This window comes from Balearica regulorum, chromosome 1 (assembly GCF_011004875.1).
Source record: "Balearica regulorum gibbericeps isolate bBalReg1 chromosome 1, bBalReg1.pri, whole genome shotgun sequence".
Lineage (NCBI taxonomy): Eukaryota > Metazoa > Chordata > Aves > Gruiformes > Gruidae > Balearica > Balearica regulorum.
Genome location: NC_046184.1, coordinates 13568225 through 13589874, shown reverse-complemented (window position 1 = coordinate 13589874; position 21650 = coordinate 13568225). Strand labels below are relative to the sequence as shown.

Sequence of the window (21650 nt, the reverse complement as noted above, 5' to 3'; positions counted from 1 at the left end):
GCTACCGACCGGCGCGCGGCCCCGCCCCCCGGCTCGATGGCGCGCGCCCTCTCGTGTGGCGCGCTGTTGCTGCGCGGGCGCGCGCCTCCTCATCCTCCTCCCCCCTCCCCAGCTGTTGCCTCGCGCGCGCCCGCCGCCTCCTCGCTGTCTCGCGCCCTGCTCGCTGCTGTTGTCTGCGGCGCGTGCTGGCCCGCTCCGCCGCCTCGCCGCGGCACCGGGCGACCGGTAAGGTCGGGACTCCCCTCAGTCAGCGGCGGGGGGAGAGCCGGGGGTAGGGGGGGCAGCGCGGAGGCACGCCCCGGCGGGAGGGGGAGAAACGGGGCGCCAAGTTCCCCGCGCAGCTGGGGAAGGGGCCGACCGGCTCGGCGGGGGCGGGGGGAGGCGGCCGAAGCGGTTTCGGCCGGGGGGGTGCCCGCTCGGTGAGGGGTGACGGGGCGGGGGGCGGCGGAGCGGTACGCGCATCCCCGGCGGGGCGCGGCGGAGCTGTCTGCTGCGGCTCCGCTCGCCCCTGGCCGGGGCGGCGAGAACGAGTCCGCTGCCGGTCCGCCGCCGCGCCGGGGGCCTCCCGCCCCCCTCGGGGGCGAAGCCTGGCCGGGGGAAGGGCGGGAGAGGCCCGCGTCCTCCGCGGCGCCGAGGTCCCCCGCAGACGGCAGCTAGCGCGGGTGTCCGCGCCGCGGCGCTCCCCCCCGGGCCCTTCCCGCCGGGGCGGTGGGGGTCCGAGGGCGGCTGCCGAGCGGGCCCTTCCCGCCACGCCGTGTAACCGCATCAGGTGCGGGCTGCGCCAGCCGGCGGAGGGGGGCCGCGCCGTCCGGATGAGCCTTCGGTAATGGGGCTCGTCGGCCTCCGATTGCTAAGTTTATTGTGGGCGGTAGACGTTCAGTTATGCGTTCAGGGCTTGCGCTGCTGACCGTTTCCGTACGCGTTACTCCCACTTGCTAAGTCTGCCTTCTGCTGTAGCACACCTTTTCCTTAGTAAGTTGCTTTAATGCATTTTGGGCTGCTTTAATGCCTGTGTCAGGCGATAGGACTTTTTTCCTCCTTTCCTTTAAAGGTCCTAAATTTCGGCATCTTCACCTTCTTCTCGAACCTCATGTCTTTCTATATTCTTCTATTTTACGCACCTTCCTTGCCTTTTGGTGCTTGCTTTCTTATTCCTTATCACGTTTTTTCCCCTTTCTGCCCTAACCCAATGACAACCTGTCTACAGCTTCTGTTGTCCTTGGCTTTCAGTTTGGGAATCTAAATGTTAGGCTGCTTCCTGTGAGTTAAAATTTCTTCTGTCACATTCATTTCCCTGGTAAGTGTTTTATTTGCTGTCTTTTCCATGAGAAAGAAAGGAGGGAGCAGTGGGAGAAAACGATTATGCAGTAGTAGAACTATCCAGGCACCTACTTCTTTTCCTTTTGTTTTTCATACGTACTCCCTGGGTGCATGTGACTCAGGTGCATCAGATTCAATGACAGTTTTAGTCCATAACCTCAAGCTCTATGATTGGTATTTTGTCTTTTACTGCTTTTACGTGTTATTGGTCACTTGAAAAGTAACGCTGCCGAGTCTTGCGTTTTGTTCCACATTTGACAGTGTCTTATCCATCTGTCATATAATTAACTGGAAAAAGTAATTAATTGGAAAACTTGACTTGTTGAAAGTACTTTAATTAATTTATGAAATTCTTTGTGATGAAACATTCCTGCAGAAAATACATCTGGTTTTACAGTTTTGATATGCAAGTTCTCTAATAGGAATGAGACTGAATACAGTGTGTCATCAGTAATTTGCGGGTTTATGTCTTCCTGTTGATGCTGTTAAACAGATGGTGGTATTTTTTTATCAGGGAGAAGTACATCACTTGAAATAACCTGTTAATCCTAGTATCTTTAGCTGCGCTTAGAGTGGTCACTAAGTGGCAGAAGGATATATTTCTGTTATACACATTAGCGCTTGGCATGAGATGTAGACATTTTTGTTTTCATGGGGTTGGAGGCTAAAAGTGTTCTGTGAATAAATCTCTGGGTTATAAATAGCTGTATGTATTTGGCTATTTCTGTGGCTCTGAAGGCTTTGTTGATCTTCTTTGATTTGCCTCTCTATTTGTGACTCCCTGGAAAGGATAATCCTTTTCTCAGAAGTCTTATTTTTGTTCCAGTAAGGTGTTTATGAACTAATGTATGTACGCATATCATGCTTCTGTCGGTTTTGACTTTTTTTTTCCCCCAGAGCTCTACTTGACAATATTTGCAAACAGTTTTCATTTCTGAAGGTGAAAGTTGAGAGTGATACTTGGAACTGGTGTGTTTAAAATCCTGATCCCCGTTTGAAGTGGAATGTTTGTGCAGTTGAATTTTCTGTTGCTATGTTTTGCTGCCAATGCATGTTTTTATTCTGGATATAAATATTATAAAGGATAAAACACGAGACTGAGTCATCCGAAAAAGAATTCAGAAACCTAGTTAGTTTAAATTAACGCTTGTAGTAGATTTTTTTTTTTCTCTCGTATTGTGTGGAATGTGACATACAAATAAATGTCAGGAATCGTTGGGAATTCCATGGAGCATTTCAAGTATTCCAGTAGTACTGGATTTCTCCCAAAACGGAGTTATCTTAGCTTGTCTCACAAAGTTGGTGCCAGCTGTATCCATAACTGCCTAATATTGGTGTGAATTCTGAGAGAACTCAGGATCCTGTAGGCTTTGAAAGAGGAAAGAGAGTATGGATGTTGTACTAGAAGGGAGGCATAGGTGCATTAAAAAACCTTGCAGTTAACTTTGTTTGAGGCAATTCACTAGGCAGCGAAGGGTGGAGTGACTCTTGGAGTTGAACAATGCTGTTCCTGTCACAGCTGGCAGGGGTCACTGGAAAGCAGTGGACATTATTTCTTTCCCAGTTCTCCAAAGTTACATATACTGTCTTCCCAGGCATTCTCTAAATATCAGATTTTCTACTTGTTTATACTATAAAGTTTTGTTAAAGAAATAAAAACATCAGTTCTTTTCCTTTTCTCAGTATCTCTGTGAGTGGGTGATGACAGTCCCGGGTTTGGTGGGGTTTTTTTGTTTGTGAGGAAGTTCTTTTCGTAATAAACGGCATGCTCTAAGGAATCATCACCAAACAGTTTATATAAATTTTTAGCTAGGCTTACTAAGGACAAAAGCTTGTACAATTACTTTCTTTGTCTGTCTTTTCCCGTTTGAGTAACTTTAGTCAGTCAGATGACAAAAACAAATGTAATGGCAACTGAAAGACATTAAGCATCTACACAGTGACAAATTTTTATAAAAACTTTTGGCAGGTAGTGAGCCAAATTAATATTCCCACCTGAAGAAAGGCAGTTATTATTGAATCCTTTCTTTCTGTAGAAAGAGAGCAACTGCTGGCCAGTCTGCACGCTAAGCTCTGAGCCGTCGTGGTGTCTAGTGCTACTGGCCCAACCAAATAGTTGGGGCACTGGGTAATATGGGTGAGGTGGAGAAGGACATTTGGGAGCCATGGTACACTGGTGAAAACAGACTTAATTGCTTCTGCCTACAGAACAAGGTAGGCCTGTTTTTTCTGTATATTTTTTTTGTTTGTTTTATGAAGGAAACAAAACAAAAGTCTTTTAGGATACCTCTGTCAGAGATACTGCTCCTTCTGACTGTTCAAGGACAGTTGACCGCTACTTACTCTAAGATATGTGGCGGCATGAAAAAGAAAAGACTTTGAAAGCTTTTACTACCGTGTTTTCTCCCTCGAGTTTACTGTGCTGTTACTCATAAAGGTCCTTCTTGCTGGGTACAGAGGAAACAGTTAACTACTTGAAGAAATTATATTCAAATTTGTAAGGAGAATACAAAAAGCTTAATAAATTGCCTATGGGGGAAAAAAGAGTTAATAGTAATTAGGGCTATAATGTATTACTGTGTAATGTTTGGGTATGCCTTACATGTAATCATAGAATGATTTAGGTTGAAAGGGGTGGCTGGAAGTCATCTATCTGGTCTAACCCCATCTCAAAGCAGGGCCAGCTTCAAAGGTAGAGCAAATATCTATACATATATAGAGATACCCATTATGTTGTCAAGAAATTTGGAAATTTAGCTTATGGTTTGGGGGTTTTTTTATTTTATTTGAAGGGAAGATATCAGAGAGTTCATAGAGCTATTCTCTTGTTTCTTAATTTAAATATGTTAAGGGATTTTCTTCCAAATTCACTTCTACTGGGAATACTCTTTGAGACATGTATTGTTCAGTATTTAATTCTTTGTTCATTTGAGGTGGTCTTGGTAGACGTACTCCAGAGAGACTAGATGTCTTCCTGGAATGAGTCCAAGCATTGGATTGAACTCCTGTTTGCAAATACATTTGTGGTTCTTGTTCTTAAAAAATAAAATACACTTGCAAAGTGGGAGAAGAAATTAAACCAATATAGCATTGCATATGAAGTCATGCAAGCCTTGCGTTTTGGAAGTTGGCCAGCGCCAGATGCTTTTGGGGGTTAGGTGGTTGGCAGATACCAGCCTGGCAGCTAAATGCTCATGTTCGGCTGTCTTAAGGGACAGTTTGCTCTATGCTTCCCATGTTGCTCCTCCATGCTCCTTGGTATTTGCTACTGGCCATTGTGGGGCCAGGTTAGGTAGAAGGTTTGTATGACCAAATACAGCTTGGTGATCTCTTTGGATGTTTTATTTCATCCTGTGTCATGAAGCTTGAGATTCCCTCAGCTGTGTGGGTTGGGTTTTTTTTTTTTTTCTTATTATTCTTGTGTGTTTAAATAGCTGCTTTCTTTTTGAATCTGAGTAAAATCTTGGCTTCGGTGACTTCCTGTGGTACTGAGTTTAACGGTCTAATTATGTGTTGTAATATAATATTTCTCTGTTAAAAGTTTGGCTTTGCTATCCTCTAGGCTCGGTTAATGAATGAAGTTCCCTGTATTATTGGAAGCTGTTGTTTTCTTGACTATATTTTCTGTATATTTCTTAGAATGTCATTTAATTTTTTAATATTCTTCTTCAAATAAAATACATGCATTTCAAGTCAGATTGCACAACTTATCAACGGAGCTGTACTGCAATGTTTTCCTTGTCATTCCTCTTTTATTCAGGTGTCTCCGTGCTCTTCTGACTATAGGGTATTGAATGGAACAGCTCACTGAGCTGCTAAATTTCCTTTCCAGATCTGAGATACCTGATTTTAAAGCTTTGTCTAGTGTATGTAGTTCAATTCCCCCACCCTCTTCTAGATATCATTTGCATTATTGTTACTAAATTTTGTTTATGTTGCCCATTCATTGTTAAAGTTGATCTATCTAGTTAAGCTTTGCTAATGTAAGATTGTCATCTGGAAATGTTACCAGTTCAGGTTTTCTTTTCTTCTCTTATCTTCTCTGATGTATAAAAAATAAATATACTGATCATTGCTGGACCTATTTACAGAAGCTTGAGGTTTGGAATAATAGGGCAGGGCTCAGTTCACACCATTGAAGGACCTAACTTAGCCAGTACTTCATAAAAATTCTAGGCTACTGGTGTAAATAGGGGGACCAGGAGAGGGGAAACAGTCTTAATTAGTCCAGGTTAACTGTGTTAATGGTACTTCTGAAGGCTTGCAGGTGGAGATCCAGAGTGTTCAAGCTGGGTTTGGTCAGAGCTGCATCACTACTGGCAATGGCATTAGTGCTCATCTTATTCTGTGGTCCATAGATCTGTGGAGCTAATTCAGGCGAAAACTCCTCATTTAATTAGTAATGGTAGTCACATCCTTGAAGCTGTCTCCTGTGTGATGGCTCCAATGCTGGTAAAAAGAGGGATGGAAGCTGGTGACTGAGGAGGAGAGTGGACTGTGATAGTGCTGGTTAAGAGTGGTTAGTTGTGAAGCTTGCTAGGCCACCCTGACCTTCTCCATCAGCTCTGTGTGGACCTTCTGTGTCTTTAGTGATTTCTTCTGCTGAAAGTTCCGTCCTAAGGGCTCCGTGAACCAGCAGGAATGTGGGGCATCTCTATTTATTTGTAAGCTAACATGAGCTGTTAGCATCTGACGAAGCAGTGGCATGATGAGTGTCTGTGTTCATCTTTCCCGTAAAAGTCTAACGGTTAGCAAAGTTGGAAGTCGCAATTTCTGGGCATGCTCATCCTGAATGGCTTTAACGTCAGACCTCTGGAAAGAGCTAGTCACCAGGGCATGTGTATACTGAATGAGATCCTGAATCATAGAATGGTTTGGGTTGGAAGGGACCTCAGAGATCATCTAGTTCCAAATAACCCATTCACAGAGAATCAAAAGCTGGCTTGCCAAGCTGCTTTTCCCTGCTGCTTCATGTCACAGTACAGGTAACATGAAAGACACTTTGGACATGGGTTTTTTTTTTTATCATAGAATCATAGAATGGTTTGGGTTGGAAGGGACCTCAAAGATCATCTAGTTCCAATCCCCCTTCTGTGTTCAGGGACACCCTCCACTAGACCACATTGCCCAAAGCCCCATCCAACCTGGCCTTCAACACTTCCAGGGAGGGGGCCTCCACAGCCTCTCTGGGCAACCTCTTCCAGTGCCTCGCCACCCTCACAGTCAAGAATTTCTTTCTAACATCTAATCTAAATCGACCCTCCTTCAGCTTAAAGCTGTTACCCCTTGTCCTGTCACTACACTCCATGATAAACAGTCCCTCACCATCTTTCCTGTAGCCCCTTCAGGTACTGGAAGGCCGCAATTAGATCTCCCCGGAGCCTTCTCTTCTCCAGGCAGAACAGCCCCAACTCTCTCAGCCTGTCCTCATAGGAGAGCTGCTCCAGCCCTCTGATCAGCTTTGTGGCCTCCTCTGAACTCACTCCAGCAGCTCCATGTCTGTCTTGTACTGGGGCCCCCAGAGCTGGACGCAGTACTGCAGGTGGGGTCTCACAAGAGTGGAGTAGGGGCGGCAGGAGGGGGGAATGTCTACCTCTGTCACTGCAGGGTATTTAAGTATGTGAAAGCTGGAGGAACATAAAGAAGGCAGACTAGGATGATTTAGTCTGGGTTTTGTTTTGGAATTAGGACGTTCCTATGTGAAGGAGAATGGGCGTTCCCAGATGAGCTCCCTAGGATTTGTGTGCACTTTGCCTTGGGCTGACACTGAATGGAAGAGCTAGCAGACCAGCTGTGTGTGATCCAAGGAGCTTCTAGGCACCTGAGCAGGCAATAAATAGGCCATTTTATTCAGGCTGGATGCTGCTATTAATCTTTATTATGCAATTAGCCTATTGCAATGGAGAATGCTGACCTCAAAAATTTATTCAGTTTTCTGGCTGGCTTTTGATCCGTGGCGGTGTTTGTTTTTCACAAACAGCAGTCTATTTAGAAGTCTTTGAGATCCTTGCAGAGGCTCTTTGAAAGTCCACGTATGTTTTATCACTTGCTCTTGTTTATCAGTTAATTTGACATGTTCAGAAAGACTGATAGACTAAGACATGATCTTCCTTTGGAGAAACTGCTGATTAGACCCTATCAGATAGTCTTTCAGGTATAATGGTATTCTATTTTTAATGATTGTTTTGACGAGCTTGCCAGATACACATGTAAGGCTTGTTACCCTGCAATTCCTTGCTTGGATCACTCCAGAGACTTTTTAAAAAAAACAGGCTCAGCATTTGCTGCTCTGTTCCTACAGAAGAGTGGCTGTTAGAAGAGACTGCAGTTTTTTCTGACAGCTCAGCCACTTCATGCCTCAGCTGCTTCAAAAACTTGCTGGATAGCTATTTGTAGAACATGATGCAAACTTGGTCATTTAGGAGTGGTTTTCAACTTCCTGACTGTACTCATCGAGAAGCCACAACTGTGCTGTGCATTGCCTGGTGACAGATAAACACGTCTTCCTAAACACCAAGTCAGTATTTTCAGTGAGCAAGATTTGTTGTTGCAGGAAATTACTGTTGTGTTTAGAATCATGAGGAGAAAGGAAGCATAGCATTTTATTTCAAGGTCACCACTATATTTGGTTGATGGGGTTTTTTTGAGTGTTTGTTAAGAAGAATGTATATATAAATGGAAAACATAGTTATTTATAGAAATTCTATTCCTTAATAAAGTTGTTCTAAAAGCAGATGTATACATGCAGTATTTCAGGGATTTCTTATTATAAGATTGTAAATATGTTTTATGGGATATGTATGTGTGCAGTATTCAGTACAAAACCCAAGAATTAAAAAAAGCAGAACTTGTGATGGACTGTATAGTGTGTTTTGTTTTGTTTTGTTTTTTTTAAAGATGCAGCATTTTCAGAAATGTCTTGGCTTGTAGATCTAGCACGCTGGTAGCAATTACTGCATTTGGATTGATGGAAATTTTGAAAGTAGCATCTCTTATGGAAGATAAGAGATAAAATTAACTTGATTATAGTCCCCTTTAAGGGCTTGAATTTTTTCCACTTCATTAAACAGTAGAATATGTTTAAATATTAGAAGCATGCTGCTAATTAATAAACACTGCAGCAGGCTCAGGAGTAAATGATGAGTTGTGTAGAATCCTGGACTTTTCTGTACAGAGTCCTTCTCCCGTGTTTTTACAAGTAAGGTAACTATGAAATTGTGCCATGTCACTTCAAATGGAGCCATGGTGAGGGCATAGATTCCAGAAATGGCTACAGCAGTTGCAACAACTGCACACAATGTTCTTTTCCCAGAACCTGAAATAAATCTCAGAAATCCTGATACTCAACATTTTGCTACTATTTCAGACAGTTGTGTAATTCACTGGCAAAACAAGTATTCTTTGGGAGACGTTTTCTGTGGGACTTCCTCGCTAGTTTGTCCTTCAGATATTGGCGTTTTTGCTGTGGAAGTGAAGATGGTTATGTCGAGCTTACTTCCTATCAGAATTTGAAAACTGATTCTCGCTGCGTGCTGAATGCTGCAGCTGCAACTGTGAGAGCTTCCTGCCTGGGATGGTAAGAGATAAAGGGTATGAGCTTATAAGGAAGCATAAATATGCAGTGGCAGAAATGGGATCAGATACCATGGTTTGTAGGCAAAATACAGAGGCCTGAGAAAGTATCTGTTTTTCAGTAACTGACGTCTTACTGGAGGCACAGGCAGGTGTGGACATGCTGCCAAATGTCTGTGTGTGTCATGATATATCACGTTTGGTACGTCTGTGTTCATAAAGAACAGGGCTTGATACACAGCAGCCAGCATAGGGTCTGATTCATATTTTATTGTTGCTGTTCTTGGCCTAATAAACCCCTCTAACAAACACCAAAACTCCTTTAACAGGTATCTAGGGATGTTCAATGTTTTTTTTCACCAGTTGTTTGGGGATGGGTTTGTTGTTTTGTTTTGGGGTTTTTTGTGTATTTTGGTTTGGGTTTTTTTTAGATAGAGTGAAGAACAAGGTTTGAAAATTCATTCTCTTTCATGAGCAGTGTCTTAGGAATGCTGGGATCCAAATTTAGCAGACTTGTTGATGTTCTTTGGGGAAAGCAAGTATGTTAATTCCTCTGTATTTACAAACTATCACGCTGTTCCTTTGGGAAAGCAAATATGTTAATTCTGTTTTATTTACAAACTATCATGACCTCAGATTGCAAGGCAACAACTTGGTGGGGGGGGCTTTGATTGGCATGGCAGCAAGAGTACTTTTCATGCTGGCTGCTGGATATGGTCCTTAGGTTAGCAGTGTCTGATTTTTCAATTTTATTTTATTTTTTTCCTTCCTTTTGCTTCAGATTTCCTTAAGGCTAGCTGAAAGGAACGTGATGAAACTTTCACTGAAAGGTGTGAACCTAGGAGTGACAAGTTTCTCATTTCCTTGTGTACAATTTGCAATTCTGAAATGCTGTTTCAAGAGCAGCGATACATAGATGAAGTCCTTCAACAGAACACAGATTGCATTACATAGTATTTGATGTTCTTTTTAAAAGAGGAGTTGTATGTTTAGTGGTTTATTTGTGGTGCACATGAAAAGCATGTGTCTTTCGAAACACTGCTTCAAGGGTTAATCCTGTTCTTGGTGGCAATGGCAGAACTCCTATGGATGTGAGTATAGGAAGGATGACTCCTGGTAAGTTGTAGTGGTATATCTGCATTGTATTGATACCTGTCTTGGTTTGTTTCGTCATGGCAGAAGCAGCTTTTCAGTCAACAGCGGATGCCTAATATGACTAACCTGTTCACTGGGCTGACTTAAAATTAACTCAAAATACCAAATAATGTCAACAATTTGCTGATAATGTTAACTTCTATTTTGGTGTTGAATCTGAAAAGCGAGGTTTCATTCCTCATTAAAATTATTTTCTAGTTGTGCATCAGCAGGTATAATGTTTTACTTTTAAGTGAGTTGTGTGATACAGATGTTGCTACAAAATTAGTAGTTTAGGCCATAAGCTTTACTATTCTGATTCATTGTCTCTTCTTACTTTTCATACCAGGAAATCTTGGTGAATTTATACCTGTGAGTGTGAAACTGTAATATGGAGGATCTAACATAATGGTAAAACAGTTCTATTGTGGAAAGCAGTTGGCACCAAGTTCTAGTACTCTCATGGCTTTATACAGTAACTTTTTAAAAATTGCCTTTAATTTGCTGCTAAGAGAAGTTCTTCCTCTGAAGGTACTAAAAATCAATGGCGTTTTAAAAAACATTTGAGACAAATGTCACAGCTCTGCAATTTTACTCCTAATGATGTCTAGTGAACATACTGACTTCATCATTCCATGATCATAATGAGTTGAGAGGGACGTTCAAGTCTTGACTCAACAGCTGGATGGTATCCTGACCATTCAGGTTAGGATTGTTATAAAGGAAACAGGTTCCTTGAAATAGTGATTCACAGTGTTTACAGGCAAGGAAAGCAACTATTTGCCTATGCTTCTTTATTTGTGTTGTATTTTTAATTATGTCCTTTGGTAGTTGATACTGCTTAGACATGCATATTCCTCAAAAAATTTTCATTTTTTGTCTTTGTTACTGTGAGGAGCACAGTTTTATTCTGAACTTCTGTCAGAGATCACAATAGATTTTATTTTCTGTAGACAGTCATTTAGAAATGTATGCATTTCTCTCTGACTTGGGTTGCCAAAACCCTGTGGAAATGAGTAAAATTTTTAAATATACTTAATTTGAATTTATTTAAATCTATAGTGTAGTATCTAATCCTGTCTTACACAATAAGCACTGCACTACTTGAATGAGCATTGAACTACCTGAAGACATCTAAATATAGATTTCTATGTCTCTTGAAAAACTGCTCATTTGATTGCAAAGTGTAATGTGTACTTACTTAAAATGGAATTTGGTTATGCTCTGAAATGAAAGAGAAATAGCTAGGAAAGCCCATTTCTGAATAGGGATCACCAAAACGAGGTAGTCATCTAGTTTTAGTTTTAAGGAAGTAATGAAGATTTGATCGTAAAATATTGCTTGTTATTCCTAGTATTAACTGAGAGTTTGATGGAAATGTAATGAATGCCTCTCCTAAATGTCACAGAGATGTTGCGATCAAGCTTTTATATTTGGATGTTCTGTCTCATCTCTGAAGTTGGGAGTATTTTTTGTGTTGCTCTTAAGTCTCCAACTAGTTAAGATTAAGTTAACGTTGCTGTTGTTACTCTGCACAGGACACTGTACAACTGAGTGCAAAAGCTGGTCCCTGTCCCAGACGCAGGTATTAAACACAGAACATGAAACGCATCTGGAGGGGATGGGAGGAGAACAGGGCAGAAGAGTAGGCAGCGCTCTGTTATGCTTATGGATGTTTATCAGCTGCTTTGATTTGTTCACTTTACCCGTTTGGTACTGATGTGCCTTAGAGCCCAGCTTGTATAGCCTGTCTTCAGGATCAGTATCAATACAAACTGTCAGCTGAATGACGTATTAACTTGTAAGGAATATGCAGAGTTCTGAAATTGTTGCAGTTCTTGGTCTCCTGTCTAGGTATTCAGTGAGCTGTGAGCAGATGCAGTCAGAGATGGGGCTCCAGCTTAAGTGCCTTGAATTGTTACCGACTGTTTCACATCCAGATAAGTTAGCTTGAGGCCAAGTGTATCAAACTCATTGTACTCTATCAAAAAAAACCCAAACAAAAAACCAAACCACAGACAAATCCCAGCCCCTGCAAGCAGAAACATTGTCCAGAAATAATTAAACAAACCTTTTCATCTTTTGTTTCAGTCCTGTCTCAGAATTTGTCATATATCTCTTGAAGAAAGCATGAGATATTTCCTTGTAGAGTTTTTTTTACTTAGCACACCAAAGTCTTAAAGACTTTTCAGACATCCATCCCATGATTTTGTCATATTTACTTTTGCGAGCATCATATTTGCATTTGTATATGCAAATGTGTAGGCAGATATGCTTGAAATACTACCAAAACAGATTCTATGGAGGATTTAATGTAGAGAGTTTCTTAAAAATACGAAAGCCATGGGTAATCTAAATAACAGATTTGTTGATAGAAGTCACATAAATTAATAATGAAACTACTTAGTACACTTGGTTTACAGGTTTGTGATGTAATTGTTTCTCGAAGCAAAGGGGTTTTGAGTGAATTGGAGAACTACTGCAAAAAAAAGGTTGCTGCCTTTAAAATGGCTTGTCCAATTTTAGCCATATTTGACACAGTTGGAAGTCTTGGATTCATAAGTTAGGTTTCCAGGTTTCCTGAAAAATCATTGACCTTGGAGAGAGAGAGATCAAGTTAACGTAACTGTTGCGGGAAAGGTTTCTGTGCAGGTGTAACAGTTCTTTACTGCTGACAATGAGTTTCTCTAACCTTTTTCTCATCCTGTAATTATGGCGGTAGGAAGCTGGATATGTTGTATGCGAGAGGGGATGTTGGTTTAAGAGCAGTGAGAAGGAATTAAAGATCCTCCAAGATGAATTCACAAAGGAGGGGAAGGCGAGGGGTGCAAGTGTGACCGAAATCTGTATGACATCCTTCCTACATCGGCACCTCTGTGAGCATTGGAACTGCTTTTGCTGTGTCTCTGCAATGTAAGTCATATTACATGTGGAGGCTATGTATAGTTAAGGGATTTATGTCACTTCGAGCCTGTAGTCCAGTGTAGCAAATAATCTTAAATTTAAGTTTACTTGAACAGGTTTTCAAACAAGGAAGCATCCTATTTTAAGCTTTGTATGGTGAGAAAGAAGGGTAACCAGTCTGTGTAATATGCCAAGTTATGTCACAGTCTCTATTGGGCTCCATGCTTTATGTGATAGAAATATTTTTATATCTATTGTGCCAGTGAACTCTTAATAACTGACAGTTGCTCTTAGAAAAACTGCTACTATTATCAGAAACAAGTAGGTCAGAAACAGTTACAGATGTTGACACAGTCATGACTGCCAGCTTTAACTCACCTGATGTGCCTTAAACAATGGTATTATCAACAGTGGAAAAGTGGCACTGTTCATTTGCTCAGTTCACCAAAAGTCAGTGTCCTGATATTTCTGGAAGTTGTTAATGACTGTCTAAGCTCTCTGAGACGTTTGTTTCTATTGTGTTGTAATTTTATCTAAGGTTGTAGGAAGGATATTAGAGTTACACTGTTAGTCTTAAAGATAGTTCCTTTTGGGTATTTGAATTCTCTTTTTTGAAAAAGTTTTGTAAAACATGAAAATGTATGGCATTATGTTTCTTAGAAATCCTGAGGAGCTGGTATAAAATCAATCTATTTGTTGAAGGTTTGTACTGTAGTGTACATGATACATATCCAAACTTACTAAATACAGCGTCTATAAAATAAAGCACTGTGTAAAGTAAGAGTACATCCATACACAAGTCAGGGAAGACTGAACAAATAGGTGTCAGTGCAGAACTGAGTCTTTTGGAGGATCATCTTTTCAAGAAACATCTCAGAAGATGGCAGTCTTTATAGGGCTTTTGTGGAGGGAGTATTTGTGATTTTCATACAAACAGCTGTTATGATCAAGTAGTCTAATCTCTGTTCTTTTGTTTTGGTTTTTTAAATGGAAACTTCTAGTGATGAGCAATACATTATGAAGTTTCAAGAATTATTCTAATGCTTAGGCATTTCATAAAGACACTTTGATTTTAATCTCTTGCACAGTTTCAGTTTCCATCCCATCTGTTGGACATTGTATTTTTCTTTGCCTTTCTTATCTGTGCAAATGTTGTAAACAAATGTCTTCTCTTTCTCTTTGTTTTAAAGACAAAGATCACCTTTAATCTTTCACTATAAAAACTGCCTACAGATGAATAATTCTTGTTTACTTTTAATGAAGAAATATAAGGTGCAATATTATTGTTGATATTGACAATGTTATGATAAGTGTGGTATTTTTATCAGAAATATACCACTTAATCACATTTTTTTGCTGAGAGAGATGGATCTTGGAAGACTGCTTGATGCATAGTTCAGTGTTTGGGGGCTAAACTACCACTCCTCCTCCTCCTCCTCACCGCTGGTGAGGCCACATCTGGAGTGCTGGGTCCGGTTCTGGGCTCCCCAGTATGAGAGAGATACAGACATACCGGAGGGAGCCTGATGAAGGGCAACAAAGATGGGGAAGGGACTGGAGCACCACTCCTGTGAGGGAAGGCTGAGAGAGCTGGGACTGTCCAGCCTGGAGAGGAGAAGGCTCCGGGGATCTCATCAATGTACAGAAATACCTGCAGGGAGGGTGCAACGAGGACAGAGCCAGGCTCTTCTAGTGGTGCCCAGTGACAGGACTGGAGGCAATGGGCACAAATGCAAACACAGGAGGTCCCCTCTGAACATCAGGAAACACTTTCCTAGCGTGAGGGTGACTGAGCACAGGTTGCCCAGGGAGGCTGTGGGGTCTCCCTCATTGGAGATATTCAGAAGCCATCTGGACACAGGCCTGGGCGACCTGCTCTGGGTGACCCTGCTTGAGCAGGGGGGTTGGACGAGATGACCTCCGGAGGTCCTTGCCAACTTCAGGTGTTCCATTCTGTGATTCTGTGAAACTGTGTTCATGAAGATTTTTTTAAAGAGATCTTCTTGTGTTGATTTTTTACCAATTATGCTTGATCCTGGAATTGTTCAGATAGTACGTTTGGAAAACTTGTTTAGTATTTTTAAGTTGCTTATACTAACTTTTTCAAAGCCTTTTGCATAATTTGTTAGGAATTTATAGCTTTACAGAATAAAATAGGAATTTCCTTGCATGTTAAATAGTTGGTGCAGTTATATAAAAATAACATTCTTAACATTTTCAAAGATAGGAAGCATGCTGAATATTGGTGGAGCTGAAAACAAGCTTTTACCAACTAGTGTTAAAAGGTCACATGTAGTATAGTGTGCCCCATTGACTTTTTTTAAACAGGGCTTGAGTATGGCATATTTATTTACATACATATATTTTTAAATGGAATCAGTGAGATGAAAGATTATTAAACACAAAAGTATTCAGATTTTTGGCAAATATTTTAACAGCTTTTTATAGTTCCTCCTTCCTTCTTTTCTTCCACTGGCCACTTCCTACCTCAATTGACAGTTTGAAATGTAGATACTAAACTAATCTCACTGTTATTAATCTGTTAATATCTGAAGTAATCTATTTTTGAAATATTTGATCTTGGTTTTAATGATAATACATTCATATCTGAAAGAACTTGCATATTATAATAAAATATCTAGAAAGGATTCTGTAATTCTCATCTAAACTTTCCTCTGATTTTACAGAATGTCCAGTACAAGAGAATATAGGTCATTTTGTAGAAAGATAATAATTCTAAATCTGAAGGCTTTTTATGTTTATTTTCTTTATTCTTACTTTTTTTCTGAACTAACTCTGTCTGACTGATTACAGGAAAGAAAACTTTTAAAATTAATTTTCAAGTTATGAATATTTTATGTAGGCTAAAAGTTCTGTTGGTTTTTTTTTTTCCACATTTAAACTAATGACAGTGACATCAAAGATTAATAATACGACTGCTGTTTGCTACCATTAAAACAAACATACCACTCTTCCTTGTTTTCTCCTTTTGACTTAGTTTTAGTCTAGTGTTTTCATGAGCATATTAATTTTATAATTACCAGAGTGCTAACACTGATTTTTTATTTTTATCTTTTCCTCCAAAGATTTCTAATAATCTGTATGAAAATTTCTTGCATTTTATAACAAAATTATTGCTGAACTTCAGAATACTGTTCTGTGGTAATAACTGTATAAGTTGCTTAATTTATCAGAAAAAAGAAATGCCGCATGTAATATAACTCTCATGAGGTTCTCATGAGAATACAGATCATCTCTGTGCCACCTGTGTTTTACTGGGAAGGGTAGACAAAACTGAGGCTTCTGATGCTCTGTAGCAGCTATTTGTAGTTTTTTGTGTACTTAGAGGAGAAACCCCAAACTCTTATTAAAATAGTAATGAGGCAAAGTGTAAAGTAAATATAGCTGTTCAGTGCTTTGCAGGTAATGGGAGTGTTGCTACATTCCTTATTTTGGCCTTTGTAGGGAAGGTGGAAGTAAAGTTCTGTCTTTTTCTGTTAACAGCCTAAAATGACTGTGTGAATTCAGTGGAATAAATGGCGTCCAAAGTAACTGATGCTATAGTTTGGTACCAGAAGAAGGTAAGCTTTCTATTTGTTTTTATGGTGGCTTTAAAAAAAAAAAGTTGGCTTACTGTGTTTTTGTGTGTAAAGTAACTGCATTATTGGTTAGTGTTGTATGAGAGTGAGTAGCTTGAAACTTTTCTTCCACAAATAAATAACTACTAGTGACTCTAATGAAATGGAATAGCTTTTGGTCTGTGTTGAAAACTCCTCGCTCCTTTGGCTACTTGTGCTATGGAGAAAAAAGGAAAGAAAATTTTTGTTCTCAGTAGAATGTTAATTAATATGCAGGAGAATGTTGTTTCTATAGCACATAAATGAATTTTTATTCAAATATTTAAGTAGAAAGTAAGAATTGAAATGCATGGTCTGTCAGTTACAAGTAACTGTGTAGTCCATACCCAAAAGAGATAGCTAGGGCTTTTTAGAAGTTAATTAGAAAAAAAAAATAAAAATTGGGGGGAGAGAGAAAAAAGAGCTAATTTGGAGATACATAGTTACAGTATTGCCCATATCTTTTGATTCACTTTTGCATATAGAAATGGTGATATCTCTTTCTAATTTATTATTTTGACAATTTAAAATAATCGTATCCTCTTGACATTAGTGTGCCAGTTGACTTATTCAGTTAAATTGCTTTTAAAAAGCTGAAAAATTTTCTAAATTTTGAGATGTGCTTCTTTACTGAGATATAAATAAGGTGTGATCATTATTTTTTTTCTTGGCTTTCTATGGTTTAGTAAGTTTCTACGAGTTTTCCTTGGGCCTATGGCTGTCTTTTTATGAGGATACATCTTGTCCTTAGGAGAATGATGGCAAGGGTCTTCAAAACAGAAATTCTGGTTAACTTCTAGCTAAGCAACAGTTAACTTTTTTTTTCCTAGAAAAAAGACAATACTGGTATGCTTTGCTGAGATCTTTACAACTGTGAATTAAAGGTCCAATTGGAAAAGCAGAAAAATGAATTTTGCTGACTTAATTTATACTGAACATTGTTACCTATTAAAATTGAAAATAATTCCGAATGTAATGAGGATTTTTTGGTTTTGTACTGTGTACTATCTCCCTTCTCTTATTCAAGCTTTACAAAAAGTATTTTCTGAAAAGTATCAGTGAAATTACACTGTGGTTTTGAACCGTTTCTTGATTGCAGGTCCAATCCCATTTCTTAAAGATTTGGAGGATGACATGTAGAAGACTTAGTGTAACAAAATTCAGTGCAGGATCTTATGGAAGGGGAAAGTGATGCTGATTTTACCTGCTTTCACTCATTCTCTCATAAATTTCATTCACTCTCACTGTCATACTGATAACACGTACAAGCACCAAGTTTTGCGCATATTTGGTCTGACCAGGACCTCTTGTGTAATGCAAGAGATGCTGGCTATCAGATCCTCATCATGTCTCTGAGGTTTTTTCATTGGTTCATGATGAACTAGTCTTGGAGATCTTTTATGGTATTCAGCTTTATATAGAAATGATCCTTTGATGCAAGAAAGAGTCTCAAGTTTCCGTAAATCTGAAGTGAAGTTCATGCTTATCTTTTTTTTCTTTCTTTCTTTTTTTTTTTTTTTTTAAATACCTGTCTGTTTTCCTGACGGTCATAGGGGAAAAGGAATGCCATATGTGATGTGCTCCAACTTTCCATCCTCCTGATGTAAGGAAGGCAGATCTTCTGCTGATGAGTCACTGTGCTGTGATCTTACAGAGGGCAGGCCTTCTGGTCTTGATATAAACAACTCATTCCTCAATTTCACTTTTCCCAGAACACTGCTCCTAACAGGATTATCTGTTATCAATATAGATCATTCTTTTAACCCTTGCTCAGTCATTTTTTCCAGTAATTTCACACACGTTTCCATTCATTTCATTCATAGCAACAACAGTATTTCTGCTACAAGACTATAGGCTTTTACAGGGGTCTGCTTGGCCAGAAATTGCGTGCTGCTTTTATGGCAAGGAGTTGTGATGAGGTGACTCCTGTTACCTCATGAAAGACTGGGCTATCTTCAGGAGGGGTAAAATGTTGCATAACCCAGATGTCAATGTTTTCCATGGCGTGAACAAAATTTAATTGCCGTCCACGTGTTGGTCTGGGGTCTGCCAAATGAACAGGCTTTGCCTCTTTTGGTATGAGGAAGTGGAGTCTTATTTTGGGACAGGTGGTTGCACTGCAGAAACATTGCATCTCATGCAAATGTTCATGCTAATTAGATTAGGTCCCATTTATTGAAGGTTCTGGATCAGGCTGATAACCCCAAGAGGTTTTTTTAACTTTGTAGTGCGGGATGTCGTCTTTTCCTGGGAGCATCTAGGCTCTTTCACCCATGTCCTTGACTTTAGTTAGTTAGCTATTAAATCTTTTACATGACACAGTATTTTTTTTTTCCCATGGATTTGTTGTTTGCACCAAAGATTTCAAATTGAGGAACAGAAGGAGCTATGCTAGTGGTCAGTGGGTACCAGATACTTTTTTTTGTCCTTTCTGATAGATTTCTATTATGTGATTGCTTATGATGGGAAAATGCTGAACTCTGTGAACTGGTGGTTGCTTTCAGTTTGAAATTTTTATTTCAGAATTGTCAAAGTTGTCCTACTTACCTTGCTTTTTAGATCTGCTGATTCCTCACAGCAGTAACTGAAATTGAAGGTGGGGAGGGATCAAAGCATAGCATATTCTGGCAGTAAAATGTTGTTGCTGGGGCAAGAGACAACCAGGGTTGCAGTCAATATTGATCAAATTGATGTGACTTGCCTATATGATAAAATGAGGAGAATAAAGTGTTATTTTTGGGGAGGTGTTTTCAGATTAATGAATTGATGTATGAATGCCCTAAAAAAGAACATGAAGAACTTCTTTATGTGTGACTATAAATATCAGAAGAAAAGTATATATAAGTAGATGGAGGCCACATAAGAAATATCGAACAGATACCTTGCTCCTTGTGTTTGTTTTTAATTTTAATGTATTTTTTAATGTATGTATTTTGTCTCTGTCCTGAATTTCAAAGGTCTGTTGCTTTCTCCAAAGTAAAGTGTTTTTATATTTCTTTAATGGAAAGAGTTAAGCAATTGAGCCCTTCCAACCCTACTTTAGGCAAGTTTTCCAAAGACCAAGTTTACTCATATGACTCATACTATTGTCTGAAATTGAGCTCCTCACACGAGGATGATTTAGTAATGTGCTTAATCGTTTAAAAGGTCAGACCTTTTATTATGTAAACTTGTTTTTGTTGTTGCAATAGATTTACTCTGCTTCTAGTGCATCGGAGTCTTGTAAAAATACAACAATCAATTCTTAGTTATTTTAAGTGGGATTGTAAGATTTCAGATCGTGTATTATACCAGCTTGTTGTAGAGAAACAAGATTGCATGGACATAGCTTTACTGCTTCCAGTAGTCGCTTGCGTTTCCCAGCTGGTGCGAATACTTTTGCAAGGCATGAAATCTGAACAGATAAATCCTGCTAGATACAGGTTGGCTCTGTAGAAAGCAAAATAAATTAAACCTCTGCTGTGTTCCTGGATGCACTGGGGAGTGCAATGCTGAGATATTTGTGTGTCAGACAGGCTTTGTCTAGCTTGTTTTCCACACTTTCTGCAGCACTCGATCTTGCAATAGGAGGGTGTGGCACGGGTGTCTGCATTGCTCTCAGGAATGGTTCCTTGCTTTGGGCCCAGGCGGCTATGCACTTTGTTAGTTAATATCCTTACGATTACGTGTATTTACCAGAATACGGAACTTGCTTCAGATTTTTAATTGATTAATTTTATGTAGAAAATCATCATAATGTTTCCTCTGAAAAAATCCAACACCCCCACAATTATTTTAAACAATTTCAGTATCTGATGGTGTACCTTTCTGGTACTGATACTTTATACATACTTGAACTATTTCCTCAGTAACAGTAACTGATGTTAAAAATAATAAAATTGGTAATCTAAAATATTGCTTGTATTGCTTGTAACTTAAGCTTTTTGCATTAATCTTATAATACTTTCAAGTTTTACAGACCAAATTTTGGTCTGGTTTCCAGTTTGCCTGAAAAATTTTCTGATTTTCAATCCTCACAGAAGCCTTGTTGCCAAAATGGGGAACTTTATACCAATTTGGTAATAATATTGCAGGAGAGAATTGTGTTGTTCCTTCTCTTGGGGATGGTTGTAGGGGAAGGCAGAGTAGAGCTTAATTAATTGAACCTGAATCCTGCACCTGGCTGCATATCAGTTAACTTTGCCAATGCAGCTTTCCGCTGTTTTGGGTGTCCCTTGGGTACGGCTGTTAAAGAGCGCAGTAAAATAAATGAGGTGTTTGCTCTCTCACAGCTTTAAAGGGCAAAACTAGAGTTCTAATTGCATCGCTTTAAGATCTGTGATATTCAGTGTTTTACAGCTCATGAGTCCAAGATTATTATTGCTGAGTTGATAAAGGAAGAAATAAACCAGAAATTATATCATTCCCTGAAACCACCTGATTTCCTTCTTGGAATGCATTGGTGGCCCTGGCACCAGAGCCAGTTTTTGCCCAAAGGTCAGGCTATATGGCTAAATTACCCAAAACTTTGGATGCTGAAACTGCATCGGTTCAGAAAGGTCTGCCTTCAAGTGCCAAAACTTGACAAGTGTTTGACCTGGCTATTTTTGAAAGCACTGAGGAAAAAAAAAAAAAGTATCTTTAGAAGAGTTTCCTTCCACGTAGTGCTGGAATTGTGGGCACTCAAGTTGTCATCTGACCAAATAGTGGAGATTGCCTTCAGCACCTTGTTTTGGTAAGACAAAATTCAAGTTTCTGAATCTTGTGCAAAAGATCACTCAAAACCTGGCGCTGTGGCCGAATGAAGCAGGCTTCCGTTTTGCCTCGCTGTTGTCTCCCATGCCTGCTTTGCTATCCCACAGACTGTCATGCACTTATCTGGTGAATTTGGTCAGGGAACTAATCCAGTTAAAACTAAGACTATGACTCGCAAGGAGCTGAACCTATCTAATTGTTGGGGGAGAGAGAGCGAAAAGCTGAAATCTCTCTGTCTGTAATGCTGATTCTTGAATTGTTTCATTACCCCTTGTGAAACTATAACATTTTCTTTTCTCTTCCTGAGTGATCTGATTGGTCTTTCAGCCACCCAGATGAATGCGCTGGCACAAGGAATGTGTGCTGTGG

The 21650-nt window shown here is 39.8% G+C and overlaps 1 protein-coding gene across 2 annotated transcripts in view; it reads left to right on the top strand.

The window, feature by feature from the left end:
- The first annotated feature begins 45 nt into the window (after window positions 1–45).
- PHTF2 (putative homeodomain transcription factor 2) overlaps window positions 46–21650 on the top strand; it is a 71283-nt gene continuing 49678 nt past the window's right edge. The window contains exons 1-2 of one of the 2 annotated variants that reach the window (XM_075775056.1): window positions 46–225; window positions 16435–16511. In XM_075775056.1, coding sequence (XP_075631171.1) covers window positions 16467–16511 — 45 coding nt within the window. In that variant the 5' untranslated portion in view covers window positions 46–225; window positions 16435–16466. The remainder of the gene's footprint in view (window positions 226–16434; window positions 16512–21650) is intronic. The other variant, XM_075775134.1, reaches the window with a different exon arrangement.